This window comes from Podarcis erhardii (genome assembly GCF_964252035.2).
Source record: "Podarcis erhardii genome assembly, chromosome: 14".
Taxonomy (NCBI): Eukaryota; Metazoa; Chordata; class Lepidosauria; order Squamata; family Lacertidae; genus Podarcis; species Podarcis erhardii.
The window spans coordinates 5,189,910-5,211,768 of NC_138503.1; the positions used below are offsets into that span (position 1 = coordinate 5,189,910).

Sequence of the window (21,859 nt, forward strand, 5' to 3'; positions counted from 1 at the left end):
ACACTGACATTAGTTTGCCTGTCTTCTCAAGTGATGTGTAAAAATTTCCGGAGACACCATTGATGGAATCTTCAAGGAGTTGGAGATGGCGTTTATAAGTGATCCATGTTTCATAAGCGTACAGTACAGTTGGTAGTACAATAGCTTTGTAAACAAGCATTTTGGTTTCCCTGCGAATGCCCCAGTCCTCAAACACTCTGCAGTTCACTTGGGAGAAAGCTGCACTCACAGAGCTCAGGGGATGCTGGATTTTGGCATCAATCTCAGCCCTAGTGGAAAGATAACAGCCCAGGTAGGAAAAGTGATTGACACTTTCCAATGTTACACCATTAAGTTGGATTTGTGGCACTGTGGAGGGGTTGTTTTGTGATTGTTAGTGCAGCTTGTTGGTGCTCTTGAAGTACATAATGTCTGAGGCCTTCTGGGAAAACAAAATGGCAGCTGCCCAAGTCATAAACATCAGCACTCTAACCACCCTGAGGACATGGCTCATTGGGCAGCACAGAAATGCTTAAATAAGCAAATGAAATATATGAATGTAGAAAAACAAGATGAATTACATTTAAATAGATGACAAATGGTAAACAGATGCATGGTGGTTTTTTTAAAATGAATGCATGATGAGACAAATGAGGTCTTTGCATAGCCACATTGAATGAATTCCGTTGCCTTCTTTCCTTTCCTCCCTTAGGTGACGCAGGTAGCCAGCTACTTTGAACCGCTGGTTCTTGCTGCTGTCGGTGTGGTATCCAAGTTGATGAACCACCAGCAACAAATGACCTTATTGGACCAGACCAAGACTCTGGCGGAATCTGCCCTCCAGATGCTCTATGCAGCCAAAGAAGGGGGAGGAAACCCCAAGGTAGGCCACCCTCAGGATGACTAATTGAATGCTGATATTTAGAGGTGACGTCCTAAGAGAGGGCCCTGCCTGTTCCCTATCGCACTGTTCATCAAGCCACAAAAGTATTCCCTTTTTCTCCCAGGGATAGCAAATGTGTTACCTTCCAATTGTTGTAGGACTCCAACTCCCATCAGCCGCAGCCAGGATGGCCAGTGATCAAGCATATGATAGAAGGGGAAGGTCCATAGCTCAGTGATGGAGCGCATATTTACATTTAGATGGTCCCAGGTTGAATCCCTGCTACCTCCAATAGGTCTGTGAAAGCCTTAGAGAGCCACTGCCAGTCATTATAGCCATTGCTGAGCTAGATGGACTCTGTATAAGGCATCTCCATGTCTAATTATATTTGAAGGGAAGCACACTGACTACTCCTGTAGACTAATTTGGCACCAGTAAATTGTGTGGTGGTGGTGATCTGATTTGATCACAGCAACTGATCGTCATACAAGTTTCCCAAATCCAATTGAGTAGGTGAACAGTCAGCTTTGCAGCAGAATTTTAACCTGGGTCTCTCCAGTCCAAAGGAGTCATCATTTTATCAGATTTGGATGGTGGATTTGAAAGGTTTTAAGCTTGCATACCTTTGTTTAAAAAAAAAAGAGAAACTTGTGAGTATAAGCAGAGAAGAGTTCTGCCTGAATTAGGAAATATGGATAAGACTCTTGCACCACATTTCAAGCCATTAGACTGTCCCTGTTTGGCTGAGGCCATGTCATGGGATCAGTGGCAAAGCCGCCACATTCCAGCATCAGAGGAAGATTCAGAAGGAACCACCAGACAGCTGAGGATTGCCCTCCTTTCCTTTCCGCAAGGCACTCAATAATTATTGCCTAGGAGGGCTTCCAGTTTCCTGGGCTGTTAAGCTGTGGCATGTTCAGCATAACAGTTAATCCTGCCCTCTGAATTCCTACACAAATGTCTATGAGAGTAAAAATAGACTGGTTTCAGCTTTGCCAGTCAATTAATGTTGAACTCCTTGCCCCATAAGCATCTTCCTGTTCAGCTCCCCTCAAAAGCTCTGCCATCTCTCCCTGCTGATGCTGGAAAAGGAGAGCCAAGGTTGGAACCACAGTGTGTTTAAAATTGCCCCAATGGCAACATGGGAAGCCACCTTTATGGAGCATTTATCCATCTACCACAGTATTGTCCCCTCTGATAGTCAACAGCTTCCCAGAGTGTCTGGCAGAGAAGAGTCTATTCCTTCGCATCTTAGTTGGAGACTTTGCCAGGAACTGAATCTGGGACCTTCTGCAGTCGCGAGAACCAGAAGCTTCAACATTGCAAAGGCCCTGCTACTGTGCTATGGCCCTTCCGGTTGATTTTAATTGGTGGGAAGATTTTAATTACACAAAAATATTGTCCTGTTAATCACACTGATTAAGCCACTGATGCTTGCAGGCCCATTAGCATTGTGGTTTAGTGTGCTGTTGTTTTTGTTAAAGGATAAGTTCTGAAGTTTGCATCTAAGCATGAAGTCTCTTGAGGAGGTAGAATGACCTGTGCCATTCCAGACCATGAGAATGGCAGGGAGGAAGGGATCCCATTTTTGAAAGCTAGCCTATATAACAAACTCCCAGAAATGGAAAGCTAGCATGTCAGGGAGACTGGTTCCAGGCTAGCCCTTGTTCTTACTGAGCTAGTTTTCTGTTTTCAGAGGAGCAGTCAGGGATTTCAGCGCTTTTACCACCTCATTCTCCTGCCTGTGTAGACCAGCCATTCATGTTTCCCTCAAATATTTTACTTTGTCAGAAGATGCTTTCAGAGGAGAGATGATTTGCATGTCTGGGGATCTAAAAAATACAGTCCTTGTGAGCAATCAAGCATGAATGGTGATGGATGATGAGAGACTCAGGAGATATTCTTTAATGGCCCTTAGACAAACGTGTGTAATTAAAAAATCCTGCCTTCAGTAATCACCCCTGTCTGACAGTCGTCTCCCGCAATGAGATCATGAAGCAAACACTGTAATTGCCTTAAGAAAAAACTAAACGTGTCAGTAGGAAGTCTAGTCTTAAAGTCTCAAATCAGGGGAGTGGAGACTGGAAGGGGAATGGAACCTTTTAAAAAAGAATTGCTTTTTTACTTTTAAAACTAGGCTCCTTTCTCTTTAACACACCAAGGCTCACATCCCTTGAGTCATTCAGCAGCAGCCCTACTATTGAGCAGGCCTCCTCAGGAGGCAAATGTTGAGGGGCACAGAGGCCACATTCACACCATACATTTAAAGCATGATGATACCACTTTAAACCCACAAAGAGATCAGGAAGATGAAGCTTGTTGAGGCTGCTGAGAGTTGTTCGCTGACCCCCTATCCCTCTTTGCAGGAAACTGGGGGTTGTATCTCTGTGAGGGGAATAGGAGCCTCCTCCTAACAATTCTTGGCACCCTTCAGCTCCCATAATTCTTTGAGGGAAGCCATGACTGATTAAAGTGGTATTGTACATCAAATGTATGCTGTGAAGGTGGACAGAGCAGACAAAGCTGTGGATGTCAACTCCTATTTTCTGTGTTCCCACATGGGAAGCCTTTTTTCAGGTAGGAAAGTGATTTTGATTGATATATATATATTATATATGGTTTTTGAAAAAGTCTCCATGCCGGCCATCACACAAAAGTTGTGTTTTTCAACAGAAGGGACCCTGGGATGTGTTTCAGTTGTGTCAAAGAAAGAGGGAGATGTTTTCTCCATCATCTTATTTCAGGCTTCACACACTCACGATGCCATCACGGAAGCTGCCCAGCTGATGAAGGAAGCGGTGGATGATATCATGGTTACCTTGAATGAAGCTGCCAGCGAAGTAGGGATGGTGGGCAACATGGTGGACTCCATAGCTGAAGCCATGAGCAAGGTCTGTAAGAGTCACCTGGGATCCCTTCTCATTGCTGTTTCCCAAGGCCCCTGGAATATGTGATTATCCCAAAGCACCCAGGAAGACTCAAATTGAGGTTGCAGCTATCAAAAACTTGTTGTTGATTATGGTATATCAATAATTGCCTTCCTTGGTAGCCGTATAACAGATTGAGGTGTCTGTGCTTCAAGGACTTGGGGGGAGAGGGGAGACACATGCAGACTCCCACCCCTCAGTCCCAGGCACTAATGATACCATTCCTATTTTGCATAATTTAGGTCAGTCATTGTGGGTTTTCTGGTTACAGTAGACCTTTTCCACTTACGGGAACAGGGTCTAGATTTCCTGCCATTTTGATCACCTTTCTTCTTCCTCTTCAACCCCCTTTGCAGCTGGATGAGGGCACACCACCAGAACCCAATGGAACTTACGTTGACTATCAGACCACCGTAGTCAAATACTCCAAAGCCATTGCAGTGACAGCCCAAGAAATGGTAAGATCTGTTGATGGCAGCAAATTGCATTGAGGTGCACCTTAAGTGATGGCCAGTGGAAGCCTTTGGGAACCCAAGAAGATCCATCTGTTGGATCAGACCAAAGGAAAATCTAGTTCAGAATCCTGTTCTCACAATGTAGCGTAAGTGAGGCATGTTCACCTCTTCTTTCTTCACATTCCTTCAGATGACGAAGGCGGTTACTAATCCAGAGGAGCTGGGAGGACTCGCCTCGCAAATGACCACAGACTACGGTCACTTGGCGTTCCAGGGACGGATGGCAGCCGCTACAGCAGAACCGGAGGAGGTATTGAGCCCTTGGTCTTGTTTGGGGTTAATAAGCATGCAGGGATGGGACTAACTTTGGGGGGAGGGCCCAGGCAACATCAGAGTTCTCCTTCTGCCCCCCCCCTCTGTTCTTAAATTGCTGCCCCAAAGAAACTAGCCCCCCCCCCCGTTGGAACTTTGATGCTTGTGCAGAAAAATCCTCTGCCTCTTGATTATCTCTGTTGTCATCACAGGGGTGTTGATTTGGTGTCATTGATTTGTGCAAAGTTGGGGTTTTGCCTGCTGTCTTGAGCAAGCCAATAAAAAGGCAGAATATAAATTTAAGCAATGCTTGAATTTATTTATTATCTGTTCATTTGTTGTTTTTTGTCACATGTACATGCCTCCTTTTTCTCCAAGGAGCTCAAGCTGGCATGCATGGTTCTATTCATTTAATCCCCACAACAACCTTGTGAGGTAGGTTAGGCTGAGAGGCGGTGGCTTGACCAAGGCCACCCAGTGACATTTATGGCTAAAGGCTTCCTCAACCCCAGCCCTCCAGTTGTTTTGAGACTACAATTCCTATCATCCCTGACCACTGGTCCTGCTAGCTAGGGATCATGGGAGTTGTAGGCCAAAAACATCTGGAGGGCTGAGGTTGAGGAAGCCTGCTCTAACCACTGCACCACACTGGCTTTCTGGGTAGGAAAAGTAGGCTGGCCTGTAAGCAAACCAGATTGTGCTAATTTTAATCAAAGTGCAGTACCCCATGTCCTGCTAACAGGCAGTAGCTAGCGGGAGTCCGTGGAAAGGGTGTGGGGGCCCTCTGAACCTGCCCTCCATCCTGTAATTCAAGTACTGGGTATAAGTAGCAGTAATAGCAATTCTGCAAGCAGGAACCTTCAGTGTGGAAAGACGCACTTTTTGGTGCACTTGCAGTTAACCAATTGAAAGTAAGAGACCCATGAAGACCAGCAGCTTTGATTTGGACTGCTATCAATTCATCATGGCATCCCTATACCTTCTTTTAGCCATTCCTCACCTGGCAGGATATTATTATTATTATTATTATTATTATTATTATTATTATTATTAACCTCAGTGTAGAACTGTGCAACTGCTAAAGAGATGTGGCCACTTCTGCTAGGTACTGAACGCCTGGAAAAATAATTGAGTGTTCAGCTGTCTCCTAAAGCAATTATAAGTGGGAGACAATTGGATCTGCATCGGGAGGGAGTTCTATAAAAAGGGTGCTGCCAGTGAGAAGGCCCTGTTACACTGAAAAGGCCCTGTCCCTCAAATCATACTCATCAGGTTTGTCATAAGGGCATCTTATAAACCTGTCCAGGAACAGTTCCATAATAGGGAAATGCATCAAAGTGGTGTGCCAAGGTTTGCCTAACACTGCTGCCTTTACCTCCTTTACAAATAACTTGCAACACTTTCTTTTCCTTTTCCTTTTCCTCCACTCTGTTCCTCTCCACACCAACCACTTGGCTATCCAGATAGGCTTCCAGATCAGAACGCGGGTTCAGGAACTTGGCCACAGCTGCATCTTCCTGGTCCAGAAGGCTGGTGCTCTACAGATATGTCCCACAGATAGCTACACCAAGAGGGAGCTGATAGAGTGTGCTCGGGCGGTCAGCGAGAAGGTGGGTGCCCTCAACTTCAGCGGTGTGAGCTTAGATACCTCCTGGTCCCCAGTGCGTCACTGAGAATAATGTCCTCTTCTAAGACAGGGTTGTAGCAATCCTTGGTCAGAAGCAGGTTTCAGGGGCAGCCTGCCCACACCAAAGCACCCCAGTAATCTCACTTTGCCTCCGCTGCTGCCGCCATCACCTGCTAAGTCAGGTATCAATACCTCCTTCTTATAGTAGGTGCTTGGAAGCATCCTCAAATACTTGGAAGGCATCCATAGAGACTTCTAAAAGGGAACCTCCTCAATATTAAGGGCAGGTTGAAATCTCTCGCTATCATGACATCCTGCTGGGTTACACCATAGTGTTGTTTATTTATTGTTATTACGGGTTGTGTCCAGCTATGTCCTAGTGAAAGTGAAGTGAACGCACCTAAGTTAATTGTGTTCATTAATTTCACTGGGTCTGCTCTGAGTAGGATTTTGCTTGTTCCTCTTGACAGGTGTCCTTAGTTCTGTCAGCCCTGCAGGCAGGCAACAAAGGCACCCAGGCGTGTATCACGGCTGCTAGCGCCGTCTCAGGCATCATCGCTGACCTGGACACCACCATCATGTTTGCCACGGCCGGAACGCTGAATGCTGAGAACAACGAATCATTTGCAGACCACAGGTCAGTGTGGCCGCAAGATTTCAGACCAGGGGCATGTCCAAAGGGGGCCGGGCTGTCAGAGGCAAAACTGAACCATAGGCTGCAGGAACCCTGGAAGAGTTTTCAGGGAGGATGTAAGGTGCTCTGACATGAAATTAAAAATTGAGTTCAAAAGGGATCCCATCTAGACTGAAAAGATGCAGTCAGTGAATGGTAGAAGAACTCAAAGCTTCCTGGTCAGAGTGAGGCCTCTCCACTCCTAACCTCAGCTCAGTCACCCTCCCCGGACACGGAGCAATGGATCCAAACTACAAGAAAGAAGATTCCACCTAAACATTAGGAAGAACTTCCTGACAGTAAGAGCTGTTTGACAGTGGAATTTGCTGCCAAGGAGTGTGGTGGAGTCGTCTCCTTTGGAGGTCTTCAAGCAGAGGCTTGACAACCATATGTCAGGAGTGCTCTGATGGTGTTTCCTGCTTGGCAGGGGGTTGGACTCGATGGCCCTTGTGGTCTCTTCCAACTCTATGATTCTATGATTCCCCATGCATTAGCTCTCAGTTCAGCTGCCCCACTCCCACCCCCACAGCAAATCTGTACTCTTCCCCGGGGCATCACAACCTGCCACAAATGCATATATGGAAGTGCAAATGAACCTTGTTCTGAGTAGACCAATATGTTACCATGGATTTTTGCACATATCAGTGTGGCCAGCCTTTGACTCTTGAGAAGTTGGATTCCCAGTTCCCATCTGCACCAGCCAGCATGGTCAGTAGCTCAAGGATGGCTCTGTGTGCATTGTTTAGGCCTATCCCATTTATCAAATAAGTTGTACAGGTTTTTATTCAGAAGCCTTCCAAACCTGTCTAACCGAAAACTAAAGTGGAACAGATGAAACATCTGCATTTGCCAGGAGAAAGGAAGTCTCTCCCAGAGCTCTTATAAACCATTGTCTGTTTCAAGCTTCAAACAGCAGTTCTTGATGAAAAAGTGCCTCTTGTTTTCAAATTGCTTTCCATTACTTTTACTCCAAAAATAATAATAAATCCATAGTGATTCTGAAAGACACAAAACCGTACTGTGTCTGGGATGAAAAAGTCTCTTTGGGAAGGAGCCCAATAAGCAAATGGCTTGAAAAACCTATTAGGAAAGGCAGTTCTAAAATATTCTCTCTATTTATTTCCCTTCAATGCATAATTCCACTTTAATGAAAGCTTTCTACAGAAAGCCCTGAAGGACATTTGGGGTATTCTGAAACTTCCTCAGCTTTTTGGATCATTCTGAAATTGTACTTTTCAATGCAAAAAGACTCAATAAAGCTTTGTTGCTGTTTTTGGAAAACATGTTCCAAGCCATTGGTTTCAGAATAATAAACTGATTCTGTTCCAGGCACAAAACAAGATCAGGCTAGCAGCAGCACTGTTTTTTGGATAGGATAAATATGGGTAGAGAAAACTGACGCTAGAGGTATATTTAACCAGTAAACCGAGGGATCTCCTTTTGCCTAAGTTAGGGTCCCCCCATACACATATTTTATGAGTTTTTATACTGTTTGAACACCTGGTGCCTTGGCTGTAAAGAGAACTTGAATTACCACCTGATCCGTGAAATGAGCCTAGTATTCTGTTGCTCTCATGTGGGGGTGTATGGTCCACAGTGCAGAATACAGTCATACCTCGTGTTGCGTTAGGCTCATGTTGCGTCTTTTCAGCTTGCGAACGCGGCAAACCCAGAAGTGTATACTTCTGGGTTTTGCTGCGCGTGTGTGCGCAGAAGCAGTGCTCTAGTTACGGACTCTTCGGGGTGTGAATGGCACCCCGGAACGGATCGAGTCTGTAACTAGAGGTATCACTGTATACAGTAATAGCATTTTAAAAATGCCAGGAACCTTGGTTTTGACTTTTGAAACATGCCTCTAGCCCTTGTTGTCATGCTGAAATCGCTTAAAATAGTTTGGTTAAGTTTCTACTCATTTTCATCCTACAGAGCATTATAATTCCAGAGAACTGCTTTTAGAATTATTCTCTTGGCAGTTCTATTGTATCTATTTGGGGGAGAACAGTATTTATATGTCTCTGGCATCACTACATTTTGCTTCTTGGCTCCCTATATGCAAAATTGCTCACAGAATTTGCACAACTCAATAAACCAGTAAAGCAGTGGTGTTCTGAGCTCATATCATAACAGGGACAGTGTCTTCTTGTTCACAGAACTTAGATGTGTCCTGCTAGTTGGAGTATCTGGTCCATTGGCTAGGACCCCATTTTGCCCTGCACAGCATCTTCCAGGAATGTTTGGTGGTGGGTTTTCTACTTTGGCCATGCTCAGGCACCCATGGAACCTCAGCAAATGGCCAGCCCCTTCTCTTGGAATTGGTATGGGGTGGTCACGCTCTCACTGCTGTCAAAATGCTTCCTGCCCACCTCTGCAACTTCAAAGTTCAGGTGAAATCTCTCCCACTCTTCTCATTCACCAGACGGTGGCAGCACACTCACAGCGAAGAGCTGAGAAATGGCGGGACCTGGTGGTTTTTAATGTTGTGTTACCAGTTCCACCCATTTCCATATCAGAAAGCAGGCCAGAACTCCCTTGTTTGAAAGTTACAGCATTTCACTCAAGAACCAGTTCATTGTTTTGTGAACCATGGGTTTGTCAGAGACATAAGACTCAGCTTCCTGAGAATCTCAGCACCTTGCTTATTTTAAGAGCATGCTATTAGTGCTTGCAGTTGCAAAGATGTGCTTTGAAGTGTGTGAGCAAAGTCTTGGGGGCTGCTATGAATCCTTCCACTGGGTGTAATGGACACAGTGGCATATGAAAAAGTTTTTGTTATTGGCAGCCTACAAATGAAGTTAATATGCTAAGGACGCAGTAGAGTCTAGTGAATATTGCAGCAGGAGGGACTTTATCCTTTTACGTGTAAAACAACACAATCAATTGGCTAAGGAGTAAAAAAAAAAAAAGTCAAACACCAGTAACCCATCTGGCAAACTTAAGGTGCTGCTAGGGCAGCATTTATATTTTCTTTCTTTTCTTTAAAATATTTTAATGCTCCACCAAGGGATTTTTTGCACAAAATATGACATAAGGTACAGGTATAGGCATTTCAATCACATCTCATCCTAAGTGTTTGCTGGCCAGCAGCATCCTCTGAGGTAGCAGAACACTCCCACCAGTCAGTGTGGAAGGCCACATATTTCGCTGATCACCCCTTCACCCTCAAGCCCTTTTGCTCCTTGAAAACCTGCTCCAGAGGGTTGGAGAGCCCTCCAGAGCAGCATGAGATGGGCCACAGTGGGAAATGGCAGAAACTTCCCCTGGATCCCAGTTCCTTTCATATAACATCTGGCTCCATTGTTTTGTTTCCTTACAAAACATATGGTATGTACCGAATGACCATCCACACAGTCCATTTAAAGCCTTCTTATGCCATTTTAACAGCTGTGGTTTCCCAGAAAGAATCCTGGGAACTGTAGTTTGGTAAGATTGCTGAGATTCGTTAGGAGACCAAGACCCCTAAGAAACAACGGTTCCCAGGAACTGTTCCCAGGAACTTGAGGGGGAGCCATGGCTGTTAAAGTAGTATAAGAGGGCTTTAAATGGATGGTGCAGATGTGAAGCAATACAGATCTTTCCTTGGTCCATATCAGAGTGTCTCATACCAGACTATTTAGTCAACAAAGAAAAATGGTGGGGCACACCTCCAGATGTTGTTGAGACTCTGCTCCTGTCAACACCTGCATGCCCAAAAGGTTGGGGAGGACGATGGGAGCTGTAGTTCAGCAGCAGCTGATGAGCCAGAGGTTCTCCACCTGTTCTACACACTTTACACATACAGCACATTCCAGGTTTGGCAAGGTTTCCCTTCCAGCTAAAGCTTTTTCCACATTCCATGCACTTAAATGGTTCCCTCCCAAAGGGGAAGTCATTGGCAACTTGTGTAGAAAGCTTAGAAAGCGAATCCATCTGCTCAAACTTAACTTTGCAACCTTTTCCTTGGGAGGGTTATCTTAAAAGCTCTTGCAGGTCCTCTGCAACAGTGCAGATGAATACCAATTGAGTCTTCTCTTTCTTCCATCCCACCTCCCTCTTGTCTTTTTCCAGGGAAAATATTCTGAAGACAGCAAAAGCTCTGGTTGAAGACACAAAGCTGTTGGTATCTGGGGCTGCCTCAAGCCAGGAGAAGCTTGCTCAAGCAGCACAGTCATCCGCAAGCACCATCACTCAGCTGGCCGAGGTTGTGAAACTGGGAGCAGCCAGCCTGGGATCAGGTGACCCAGAAACACAGGTGAGAGGGTCCAGCACTGGCAGTTTTCAGCTTCCTGAGATGCTCTGTCCCAAGGTCAATATATATATATTACCTTCGACCTGGACAGTGGAGGTCTGTTGATGGCTCCTAGCCATGATGGCCATGCTCTGCCTCCATAGTTGGAGATAGTAATGCTTCTCAATACCAGTTTCTGGCTCTTGTGCTTGAATCCTGCTTGTGTGTTTCCCACAGGCATCTCATTGGCCACTGGGAGAACAGGGTGCTGGACTAGATGGCCCACTGGCCTGATCCAGCAGGCTGTTCTTTTGTTCCTATGACAGGGGAACCTTTTTTCTTTGGTATGAGGGCCAAGTATCCTCTTGAGAGGCCACATGCCAGTAGCAGGCAGGGCCAAAGGTGTAAATGAATGAAGCAACAGATGTAGACATCAGTCCAGCCACATAAATGTCAGAGGTGACACATACACATACACACTTCCATCATCAGTCCAGGCAAGCAAGAGGCTTTATGGTACTTCAAAGTCAAATTTCAGCCAATCAGAAGTACATGAAGAAAGTGCGAATTAGGGCCAGTGGGAGACATGGCCTGGGAAGAGACCTGAGGCTCAGTGTGAGTAGAACCCCTTTCTATGAATTCAAAGCCACTGTCATATTTTGGGACACACCCACCCCAATTCCTACATATACAGATGATCACCTGGTACCTCCAGCCATAATGGATCTGGCATTAAAACATTTCTTGAGCAGGAAAGCAACATCTTTAGGAGCCTGAAACCATTTTATAACTAGTGTGGTTATGAAGTCACCAGCAATTCAGACAGAAGCCAAGGCTTGAGAAGCTTGTGTGAATACACCAGAAGTACCACTTTCACATTCATTTGTGTGCATCTTGAGATGTACACCCCGCTTACATTTCATCTCTTCTGAAGCTTGCAAAGTGCCACAGTATCTCAACGTTTTTTTCTTCCCATCCTTCCAGGTTGTGCTGATCAATGCTATTAAGGATGTGGCAAAGGCCTTGTCTGACCTCATAGGTGCAACCAAAGGAGCCGCCAGCAAGCCTGCAGATGACCCATCCATGTACCAGCTCAAGGGAGCAGCAAAGGTAAGAAAGGTGTTGTCTTTCCATTTGCAAGTTCCACACCTGGCCATCTGAGCTCGGTAGGGACCTCACCTGTTCTCCAAGAACTCTCAAAGATCGCAGACAAAGGCTCTGAAATTACATCCACACACTCTGTAGGGAGTCACTTATCACCACCACCATGTCTCTTCCTCCTCTGGGGAGTGGCAGGAATCATTCTATGGGCTGTGCCTTCCAAAGGCTGCTTGGAGTGTTCTGGGGTCTGTGCCTGCTTCTCCTGAGTTTTCCCCACTTGTCTATTGAAGCTTAGTTTGATACTGTTGGGATAATTTACAAAGGCAGGTTGGCTGCTTGAGCATTCTGTGATGAGAGCTGGCACTTGAGCAGTTTCCTTCTCCTGACTTTCCAGGTAATGGTAACAAACGTCACATCACTACTGAAGACTGTGAAAGCTGTAGAAGATGAAGCTACGCGAGGGACAAGAGCGCTGGAGGCTACGATTGAGTACATCAAGCAAGAACTCACGGTAAAGGCTTTGTATAATGATGTTTGCAAAATCTCTAGAAGTAGCAAGCAAACTCTAGGTCCCCGAGCCAATGCATTAAAAATAAATAAGCTGAGGATTACTGCAGCTATTTTTCAGGCCAGCTCCTGTTCTGTCCTCATACAGCGCGGTTCAGCTTTTGTAAAATTTGCAGTGCAATGCTGTGCATGTCTACATTATAAAAATATGTGCACCCCACCACCAGATTTAGTTCCAGGCAATTTACAAAATTAACACATCAGTAACCATTTTTTAAGTAATAAAAACAACCAGGAAATTAAAGCAGTGTTCAGCACAATGTTAAAATGTTTAAACTACAATCCTACAACAGTTAATTGGAAGTAAGTCTCATTTAATTCATTGATACTTAACTTCTGAGCGGACATGCATAGGATTATGCTGTAAAATAGTTATGTCTGCATGTTTTTTGCTGTACTTAATTGCTGTTTTATTGTAACTTAAATTTGTTTGTATGGCTATTTTCAATTCTAATTGAAAAGGCACCCACTCAGCAAAGGCTGCTTCAGAGGCTGTGATTTTATTTTTATTTTTAAATGAAGTCTGTGAGCAAGTCATCTCTAGCCAGCATTGTCAGTGGTCAGGGATTATGAGAGCTGTAGTCCCTCATCACCTGGAGTGCCACAGATTTCCCATCCCTGATATAAATCATTATGCAAAGTTGTTGGGGTGGAGGGAGGCATTAGCATTTCATTAAAGAAATACTGTAGATCTGGCTGCTACAGTGTGCAGACTGGCTTCCTTCTGCCCATAGAACTGGAACCATCATCCTGTGGGTGGCAAGTAGACATAGTAGGCTGTCATTGGTCCATGTCTAATATGACTCTGATTTAGGAGTGGCTTTCTTCAGCCGCTGTACATGAGATTCCCATCTTGGTACCTTCTATGCTATCATGTTGGTGGGGTAAGTCAGGTGTACTGCTGAATGGATGTAGTGCAGGCCCTCTAACATTGGAGGAAGAAAAGACCCGCTTCTGGAAACCAGATTTAAGTGGGAGCAAAGAGAAGGGTGACATGGACGGGTAATGAAGGAAGTGGCTGGTTCCTGTGTCCAAGTGGAGACATGTGTGGTTCTGTCCAAAGAATATCGAACATAAACCTCTTCTCTGGGAGATTATTTTGTTTGAGGTGGGGGGGGGAACCAGCTGTTTTCCACTTAAATGCCTTGCTTTTTGACATTTTGGAGGCTGTTTCCACGCCAGAGTTTAACCCTTCCAAACCAAACGTGTTTGGGGCTGGGGGCTTGCTTGTAGGTGTTTCAGTCAAAAGATATTCCTGAAAAGAACTCATCACCTGAAGAATCGATCCGGATGACGAAAGGCATCACCATGGCGACAGCCAAAGCCGTAGCAGCTGGGAACTCATGCCGACAGGAGGACGTGATTGCCACAGCCAACCTGAGCCGCAAAGCTGTAGCTGACATGCTGACAGCTTGCAAGGTACAGACGCATCGCTGAGCTGGGTGGGAGCTTTGCTCTTCTCTTTGAACACCTCTCCCCCCAAAAATCCTGGTACTGGTATGTTGGTCTGGGTTGCTTGGGTTGATCTTTCTGGAAAATACCTGAATGAAAGGATGTTGTTCTTGCAAAACAGATTTGTATTTAAATAACCTTTAAATAAGTGAAAATAAGTTTTTGTTGTTTGTTGACCCATTTTGGTTGTTTTTTTCTGCTTTTAAGACTGAAAGTTGAAATGAGGTCATTGGTGAGATAGATAGATAGATAGATAGATAGATAGATAGATAGATAGATAGATAGATGATATAGATAGATGATAGATAGATAGATAATGATAGATGATAGATAGATAGATAACATTATTTTAATTTAGATTTTAATTTTTAATCTTAAATTTAATATTGCAACCAGGGAATTATAATGCTAACACTTTGTTACAGATTATATTTAAGGATTGCAACAAAGCTTTCCACAGTGTTGTGACACGTTAGTGTGTCCGGTGCAGTGTGTAGGTGTGTCACACGAATGCTCCCCGCTCTTCCCAGGGCTGGAAAGGGGTTAGTTTAACCTCCGGTCTGCTAGTAAAACTGAATTACTGCATTGCGAAATGATGCATGTCTGAAAAGTGTGTCACCAACATGAAAAGTTTGGAAATCTCTGGATTACAGCAAGATAACGTGTGAAAAGTGCTTTGAATACTCCAAAGTGCTACATAAATACTTAGTAGCAGTACTCTTAAATTATTTTAGTGGATGCTCTCTGTATGTGCCTGCTTTGGGAACACTGACAGTGTTCCTGTACATTGCTTCAAAAAACAGAGTTCTCTTTTTAATCTACCTGTCTATTGACTGTGCAATCTTATGCATGTCTACCCCAAGACTAGGTGACTATAGCCAGAGCTTTCCCTTTTCAAGTCCTGCTAGAGTGATTATGTTTTCATATACTAGGTTTTCTTTTTAATTGTGCTGTCTTGTTAAATGAAGAATTTTAACATAGCATCATCACTGCCTCTCTTGCCTAAGCATGTTCTTTTGCATCCTTAGCAAGCTTCGTACCACCACGACGTAAGCGAAGACGTCCGGACAAGAGCTCTCCGCTACGGAACAGAGTGCACCCTGGGATACCTGGAGCTGCTGGAACATGTTCTCATGGTAAGGGACAAGGGGAAAGCCCCCTCTATACCTCTGCCAAAGGACAGCAAAGGTATGTTGGGGCTAGTTTGTGATGACTGCTGTGGTTAGCATTGTGATTTCCTGAGTTGTTGTGAGAGGCAAAGGACCAGCATCTCTTGGTCAGAGGGTACCAACCTGGAAGGATTGTGTTCTTCCTCATCTTTGTACATTGTGCAGGGGAGGAAGTGGTAGGACATCTGCTTTGCATGCAGAATGTTCCAGGTCCTCTTCATCTCCAGTTAAAATGGATCAGGTAACAGGTGACAGAAAAAGCCTCGTATGCTGGGGAGCCACTGCCTGTCAGAGTGGGGGGAATGTTCTAGATTTGTTGTTTATTTATAAATTTGATTTATTAATTAACTTTGAAATATTTGTTTGCTGTCTTCCTGAATAAAATTTGCTCAGGGTGAATTTTGAAATACAAATTGAAACAGTAATAAAACAGATAAGTTACAAAAGCTTCCAGAAGAAATGGCCACAATATGAAAACCAGCAGCACCAAATGACAGCATATTTTAACAAGGCCATCAACCAGATAATGGTGTCACACAGCCCCACTACCTTTTTGAATGGCTGCATTTTGCACCTGGTAAAATGTCTAGACTGTCTCTAAGTAGCAAAGTGCACCACAGTAGTCAAGACTGGATGTGATGAGAATGGGCAACACCAACCCAAGCTGGTAAAATGCAATTCTAGCCATCAGTGATCTGACTCAGAGTAAGGGCAATTTCTACATTTCTATGATCCACGGCTGCTCAAAGATATTTTTTTGGTGCGTGGGGAAGAAACTTCAAACAGTAGCACCATGTAACAGCTAGTATTGGGTGCAGGAAACCTTATTAAAACAAACCCAGGCGTTGTGCAGCAGCAGAGGGTTTAAGTTCCAGGACTGGCCCAGGCATTAGGCTCAGTGAGACAGTCACCTGAGGCAGATTGGGGGCAGCTGGGAGGGGTGGCAGATCTGGGGAGCACAAGAGTGTACCATTCACTGCCTCCTGCATTTGTTGCCCATGCAGGACCTCTGCTGCCACTACCATCTGCTGCTCTTCGGCCTCCTTTTTTATCCCCCCTTCACTCCACGGCTTCCCCAAGGAACCTCCAGTAGCCTCAGGCAGTGGCAGGTGAGGAGGGGGCAGGGGCAGCAGAGGAGGCACAATTTTCTGGTTTGCCCCAAGAGGCAAAATGTATTGGGCCGGCCCTGATAGACTTGATGAGTTGGCTGTGCCTGATTCCCACACTGCCATTCCCAGTGGCACCCAGAATCTCCCAGCTGAAGTGATCACATTGGCTTATCTCTTAGTAAGGTCACCTCTGCCATTCCCCCTCCCTGAACATTGTGGTCTTCCATTGATATTCTAACTCTGAGCAATACAGGGTGTGGGTTCCAAAAAGCTGCATCTAAGTAATTTGTGAGTCCAATCACGCCAGTGAATTGCCAGAAGCTCCCTCTTGGCCATTAAGCCGTCTGAATAGAAACGTCTACATTGCCCGCACAATGATGAGCACAAGCGGACCATGTATTTTGTATTTTGCTTTACATGTATTGTAAAGCTTCTTGTTAAATTGAATTAATGGGCATGTGTTGGAATAGAGATAAAGCAGAAACAAAAGGCACAGTTGTGTTATCACCTGTCACTAACAAGGCAAACAGTGTGAGAAGAATGAAACCTTTTAAATATCATTACAGGAACCTACTCAGCAGAATCATTTATATTCAGCAGCTTGATTGCTCAAAAGGGATTTGCTAGATATTTTTAAAGCCAGCCTTCAATAATTTACCTTTCTGCCTCAGCACTGGGACATAACCAAAAACTGATTTGGACCTTAAGATACGAATGCATCTTATGAGATTGCTGTTGCTCAGTTCACATATAACTTGGTTGGTTTCACCAAAGTGTGGTTTATTCGAATATCCCAACTCAGTCCAATAGACTAACCATGGCTCGTTTTCTGGCATCAAATTGCAATGACCTACAAACCATATCTCACTTTAACAATGACTTGACATTATGTCCAGACCAAGCTTAGGTATGGTTTGTTTCACCACACCACCCCAGACTCTCACGAAGCTACAGAGGCACAAGACAAGAACAGTTGGGAAATGAACTAAGCTTTGGAGAAACGAAGACCAGCTTGTTTGCTTATCTCTGACATAATTTATGGTTTGTTGACAAAACTCTGGTTAGAACAAATCATGGCTTAGAGTTATGTGCGGCATTTGCCATTGAATTATACCTAAGGCCCGGTTAATTATAGGGTGAGAAAAGCATCTTACGTCCAAACTAGCAGTGAGTTCCCTTGCCAGTTTAGGAGGCGAGGGCTGGGCAAGCCCTTGCCCAGAATACCAGGATTCCCAGGTTGTGGGTCTACTCATTCACTCTCAACAACCTTACTTGCTGTTGTATCAAGAGGAGGTTGGGCCCCCTTCCTTGTAAGGAGAGGTTAAAACATATGCAGCTTTTTTATTTTAGAGGAAAATACAACTAAGTGGATCTTCTTTGATGGAAGCTCCATTTGAAATAATTAGGAACTGCTCCAGGAAGGGTTGCCCTCACTCTGAATTGACACTGAGGTAGCAATGCTTCTATGGACCCTGATTGGCTGGGCTCAGGTACCCAGGAAGGGTACTTTTGTTCTGCAAAAGAAAGAGCGATGGTGCCTAAGCAGCTGCTGTTTGGGTAGCAAACAAAGATTGAACTTCTGGCACAGGACTAAAATGTTAGTCTCCACTCTAATTTGCACCTCCAGATTCTACAGAAGCCCACCCCAGAACTGAAGCATCAGTTGGCTGCCTTGTCAAAGAGGGTTGCTAGTGCTGTCACAGAGCTCATACAGTCAGCCGAAGCAATGAAAGGTGAGTTTGGCTGCTCCGCTGTCATAACATGCAAATGGTCTCACCTTCTGGGCTCAGAGATAGAAATCTACTGGCAACCACATTCATTTCACTGGGCCTTATATGCACAGGGGTTAATAAGAAGTATGGCTGCAAGGCTTAGTCTCTTAGATTAATGACTTTTGATAGGCTGCTCTGATAGGCAGAGGGTGGGTTTTTTTCAATTAACAGAAGTATAAAATGTGGCAACTATGAGCAGCATTTTAGAAGAACTCTCTCTCTCTCTCTCTCTCTCTCTCTCTCACTCTCACTCACTCACTCTCTCTCTCTCTCACACACACACAGGAGGGGGGGTGTAGATGGCACTTGCCAGGACAACCAAATGCATCATCTAAAAGCAACAAATATGTGTGTCTGCTTCAAAATTATTGTTTTTAATTAATCAAGTTTGCATGTGATTCGGCTATATTTACTACTGAAAATGCATAAAGGTAATAAAAAGTTTGCATATAATTCAACTCAGCCTCATACAATTAAATGACTAATATCCCTTTAACCAGGTGACACGCAGCATGGATACTTCCAGTGCAATCCAAACCCCTAATAAGCTGGAGGGGGGTTGGATGGGGTGGAGCTGTCCCTCCTGACTCCACCTTTTCCTTTTTACTTCTGACATCATGTTTGGGACATGGTGGCAGGAGCCATGGTCTGTTCCAGCTTCAGCTGCTACAGCAACTGGTGTGATGGTTCTTCTCTTTTAAAAAAACTCCATGCAGGCACCGAATGGGTAGATCCAGAGGACCCCACAGTCATTGCCGAGACAGAGTTGCTGGGAGCTGCTGCATCGATTGAAGCTGCTGCAAAGAAGTTGGAGCAGCTAAAGCCAAGAGCCAAGCCTAAGGTGAGCAAGAGACAGGGCAAGCTCACTTCACCATAATAATAATAATAATAATAATAATAATAATTTATTTGTACCCAGCCCATCTGGCTGGGTTTCCTCAGCCACTCTGGGCGGCTTCCAACAAAGATTAAAAATACATTAAAGTGTCACAGATTAAAAACTTCCCTAAACAGGGCTGCCTTCAGATGTCTTCTAAATGACAGGTAGTTGTTTATCTCTTTGACATCTGATGGGAGGGTGTTCCACAGAGCGGGTGCCACTACCGAGAAGGCCCTCTGCCTGGTTCCCTGTAACTTTGCTTCTCGCAGTGAAGGAACCGCCAGAAGGCCCTCGACTCTGGATCTCAGTGTCCAGGCAGAACAATGGGGGTGGAGACGCTCCTTGAGGTATACTGGGCTGAGGCCGTTTAGGGCTTTAAAGGTCAGCATCAACACTTTCAACTGTGCTCGGAAACGTACTGGGAGCCAATGTAGGTCTTTCAGGACCGGTGTTATATGGTCTCAGCGGTCTCTGGATGAGTTATTGTTATGGTCTCTGGATTAGTTGTAGTTTCCGGGGTCACCTTCAGAGGTAGCCCCACATTGCAGTGCATTGCAATAGTCCAAGAAGGAGATAACAAGAGCATGCACCACTCTGGCGAGACAGTCAGGTAGGGTCTCAGCTTGTGTACCAGATGGAGCTGGTAGACAGCTGCCCTGGATACAGAAGGTGGGGTCTGGAGTAGGGTCACATCAGAAGATCTTAAGCATGAGGCTGACTCACTTTTTTTGCATCTCCTCAAACCTCCCCTAGCAAACTTGGTCCTTCTTGCGGTCCAGGGACTCCAGAGAACCATTCTGTCCTGGAAATATATCAAGAAAACGAGGCCCCTCCAGAAGGAAAGATTATCCTCACAATATTATCAGCAAAGGCTTAAAATAAAGAAGAGATTTGAGGGACAGCATAGAACATTTTAGGGGGGAACATTTGGCAAAACCCAAGAGGAGTGGCCAAGAAGGATTTCCTGGTGATCAGAGGCAGGTGCCCCAGGCCTCGCTAAATCAGAATACATTGTGTAAAAATATCAGGTGAAAGGCATGCTGGTTTGAAAGGGATGATTTCTACATCACAGACTACTCACTGCAGAAATATAGGATATTCTATATTGTATATCTGTATTGCACTTCGTGTTGTGCACAAAGTCTGCATCACAGTGGATCACCACTTCCGCATTTTGCCCAGCAAGGTTGAGAGGAGGGGCGGTGGTGTAGGGCACTGCCTGTTGGTGCTACGATACGATTCTCCATTTATCAAGATGCTTCCTGACATGAAAGTCTTATAAGAAGTTATTAATGTTGAGTAAATGAAATCAGTTTGTCTCTGCTTTGTGTTCTGCGATAGGGATATAAACGGGTTTCCATGATTTCTGCTAGGATGCAGGTAGAGGGCAGTGATGCTCTGCTCTGGCGATGGGCTGCCCACCCCGCCCACCCTTCAGACCGCCTTCCCGCAAGCGCGCAGCCTGCTGCCCCTGAGGTTCCCATCTAGCTTGCCCTGCTGGCTTCAGTATTTGAAGGAGGAGGACCGTGTTTGAGGAAGGGCGGGGGAAGGTTTTATCAAGATCTAGCCCCCCTTGTGGCTTCCTGCTGTTGAGTCTAATCTGTATTTCAAGCTGAGTCCAAAGCTGGATGCCTTTTTTCTGCAGGACTCTGTGTGATATGTTTGATATATTAGGTTGTTATTTAGTCCAACTATATATCAAACATTCCTACAGTGTCCCGCTCTGTCTCCGGGGACTTTTTAGATGAGAGATATATAAATATATAGAAAACATAGCAGGAGGCAATACGGAGTTTGCAAAGAGGCTTGTTAAAGGTTTAGAAGAACTGCCTGCCGATTCTGCTGCTTCTTTTGATCTGGTTCAGAGGATACATACAGTGGAGAAAACCAAGCTCCCTCTTTCAAGCATCGTGGGAAGATGGCGGACTTGGAGCTCCCTGCCACCTAGCATGGTGGTAGCAGTGCCTCTGTAGCATAGTTGGTTTTGTAAAATAAACCAAAAGAATAAGAAAAACTGTGGTGGAGGGGTAGGCCCTTTTACGGCTTGACAGCTGTGACTGTCTGCTGGAACCCCCACATACAGAGGCAGTATTCCCTTGAGTGGGAGAAATAAGAAGGGAAATCCATCACTTACTTGCCTTGCTTGGAAGCATCTGGAGGCGCATGGCAGATCATGGCCAGACACCTGATACTGGTACCATTGGTCTGGCCCAGCCAACAGATCTTAATATGACTTCGCTCTTGAGCTACACCTAATAGGCAGCAAGCTTACAGAAAACAGGGGTGACTTAACAAAGCTGAACTCAGTTTTCTCTGTGTGCTAATCTCTGCTGAGCCTATATTCAAATATGAGCTCCCATGCATTGCAAAAAACAATAATGGCGGTTTGTCTATTGCAGGGCAGGGGGGGGGGGGCATTTTAGAACCCTGAGAATCTCTGCCACCTTCCTTATGAAAGTTAATCCTCAATCTCGAGTGACTGTTTCACAGAGGAAGTTTTTTTGGGGGAAAGATAGTACAAGTGTTTAAAAGATCCCTTCCCTGCAATTCAAACAAAAAAACAAAAAGGAGACAGAAAGATGGTCTGACATAATATATTTTCATTTCCCATTATTTCAGAGTCTGTATAGTAAAAGCCAAATTAATTCCCCCACATTTGTGGTTGTTTCAGCTTCAGGGGTGGGGAATATTTCAAACCATGTCCTTGTATCAGTAGCTCTTGGCCAGAGGCAACTCTTACCACTGATGA

The 21,859-nt window shown here is 44.9% G+C and overlaps 1 protein-coding gene across 5 annotated transcripts in view; it reads left to right on the forward strand.

Moving 5' to 3' along the window:
* TLN2 (talin 2) overlaps nt 1-21,859 on the forward strand; it is a 183,322-nt gene that overhangs the window by 153,985 nt on the left and 7,478 nt on the right. For all 5 annotated transcript variants that reach the window (XM_081838619.1, XM_081838621.1, XM_081838620.1 and 2 more), the window contains exons 40-52: nt 692-862; nt 3,607-3,753; nt 4,146-4,247; nt 4,435-4,554; nt 6,020-6,166; nt 6,654-6,820; nt 10,901-11,084; nt 12,045-12,170; nt 12,556-12,672; nt 13,962-14,147; nt 15,209-15,316; nt 18,086-18,191; nt 18,947-19,071. In XM_081838619.1, coding sequence (XP_081694745.1) covers nt 692-862; nt 3,607-3,753; nt 4,146-4,247; nt 4,435-4,554; nt 6,020-6,166; nt 6,654-6,820; nt 10,901-11,084; nt 12,045-12,170; nt 12,556-12,672; nt 13,962-14,147; nt 15,209-15,316; nt 18,086-18,191; nt 18,947-19,071 — 1,806 coding nt within the window. The remainder of the gene's footprint in view (nt 1-691; nt 863-3,606; nt 3,754-4,145; nt 4,248-4,434; nt 4,555-6,019; nt 6,167-6,653; nt 6,821-10,900; nt 11,085-12,044; nt 12,171-12,555; nt 12,673-13,961; nt 14,148-15,208; nt 15,317-18,085; nt 18,192-18,946; nt 19,072-21,859) is intronic.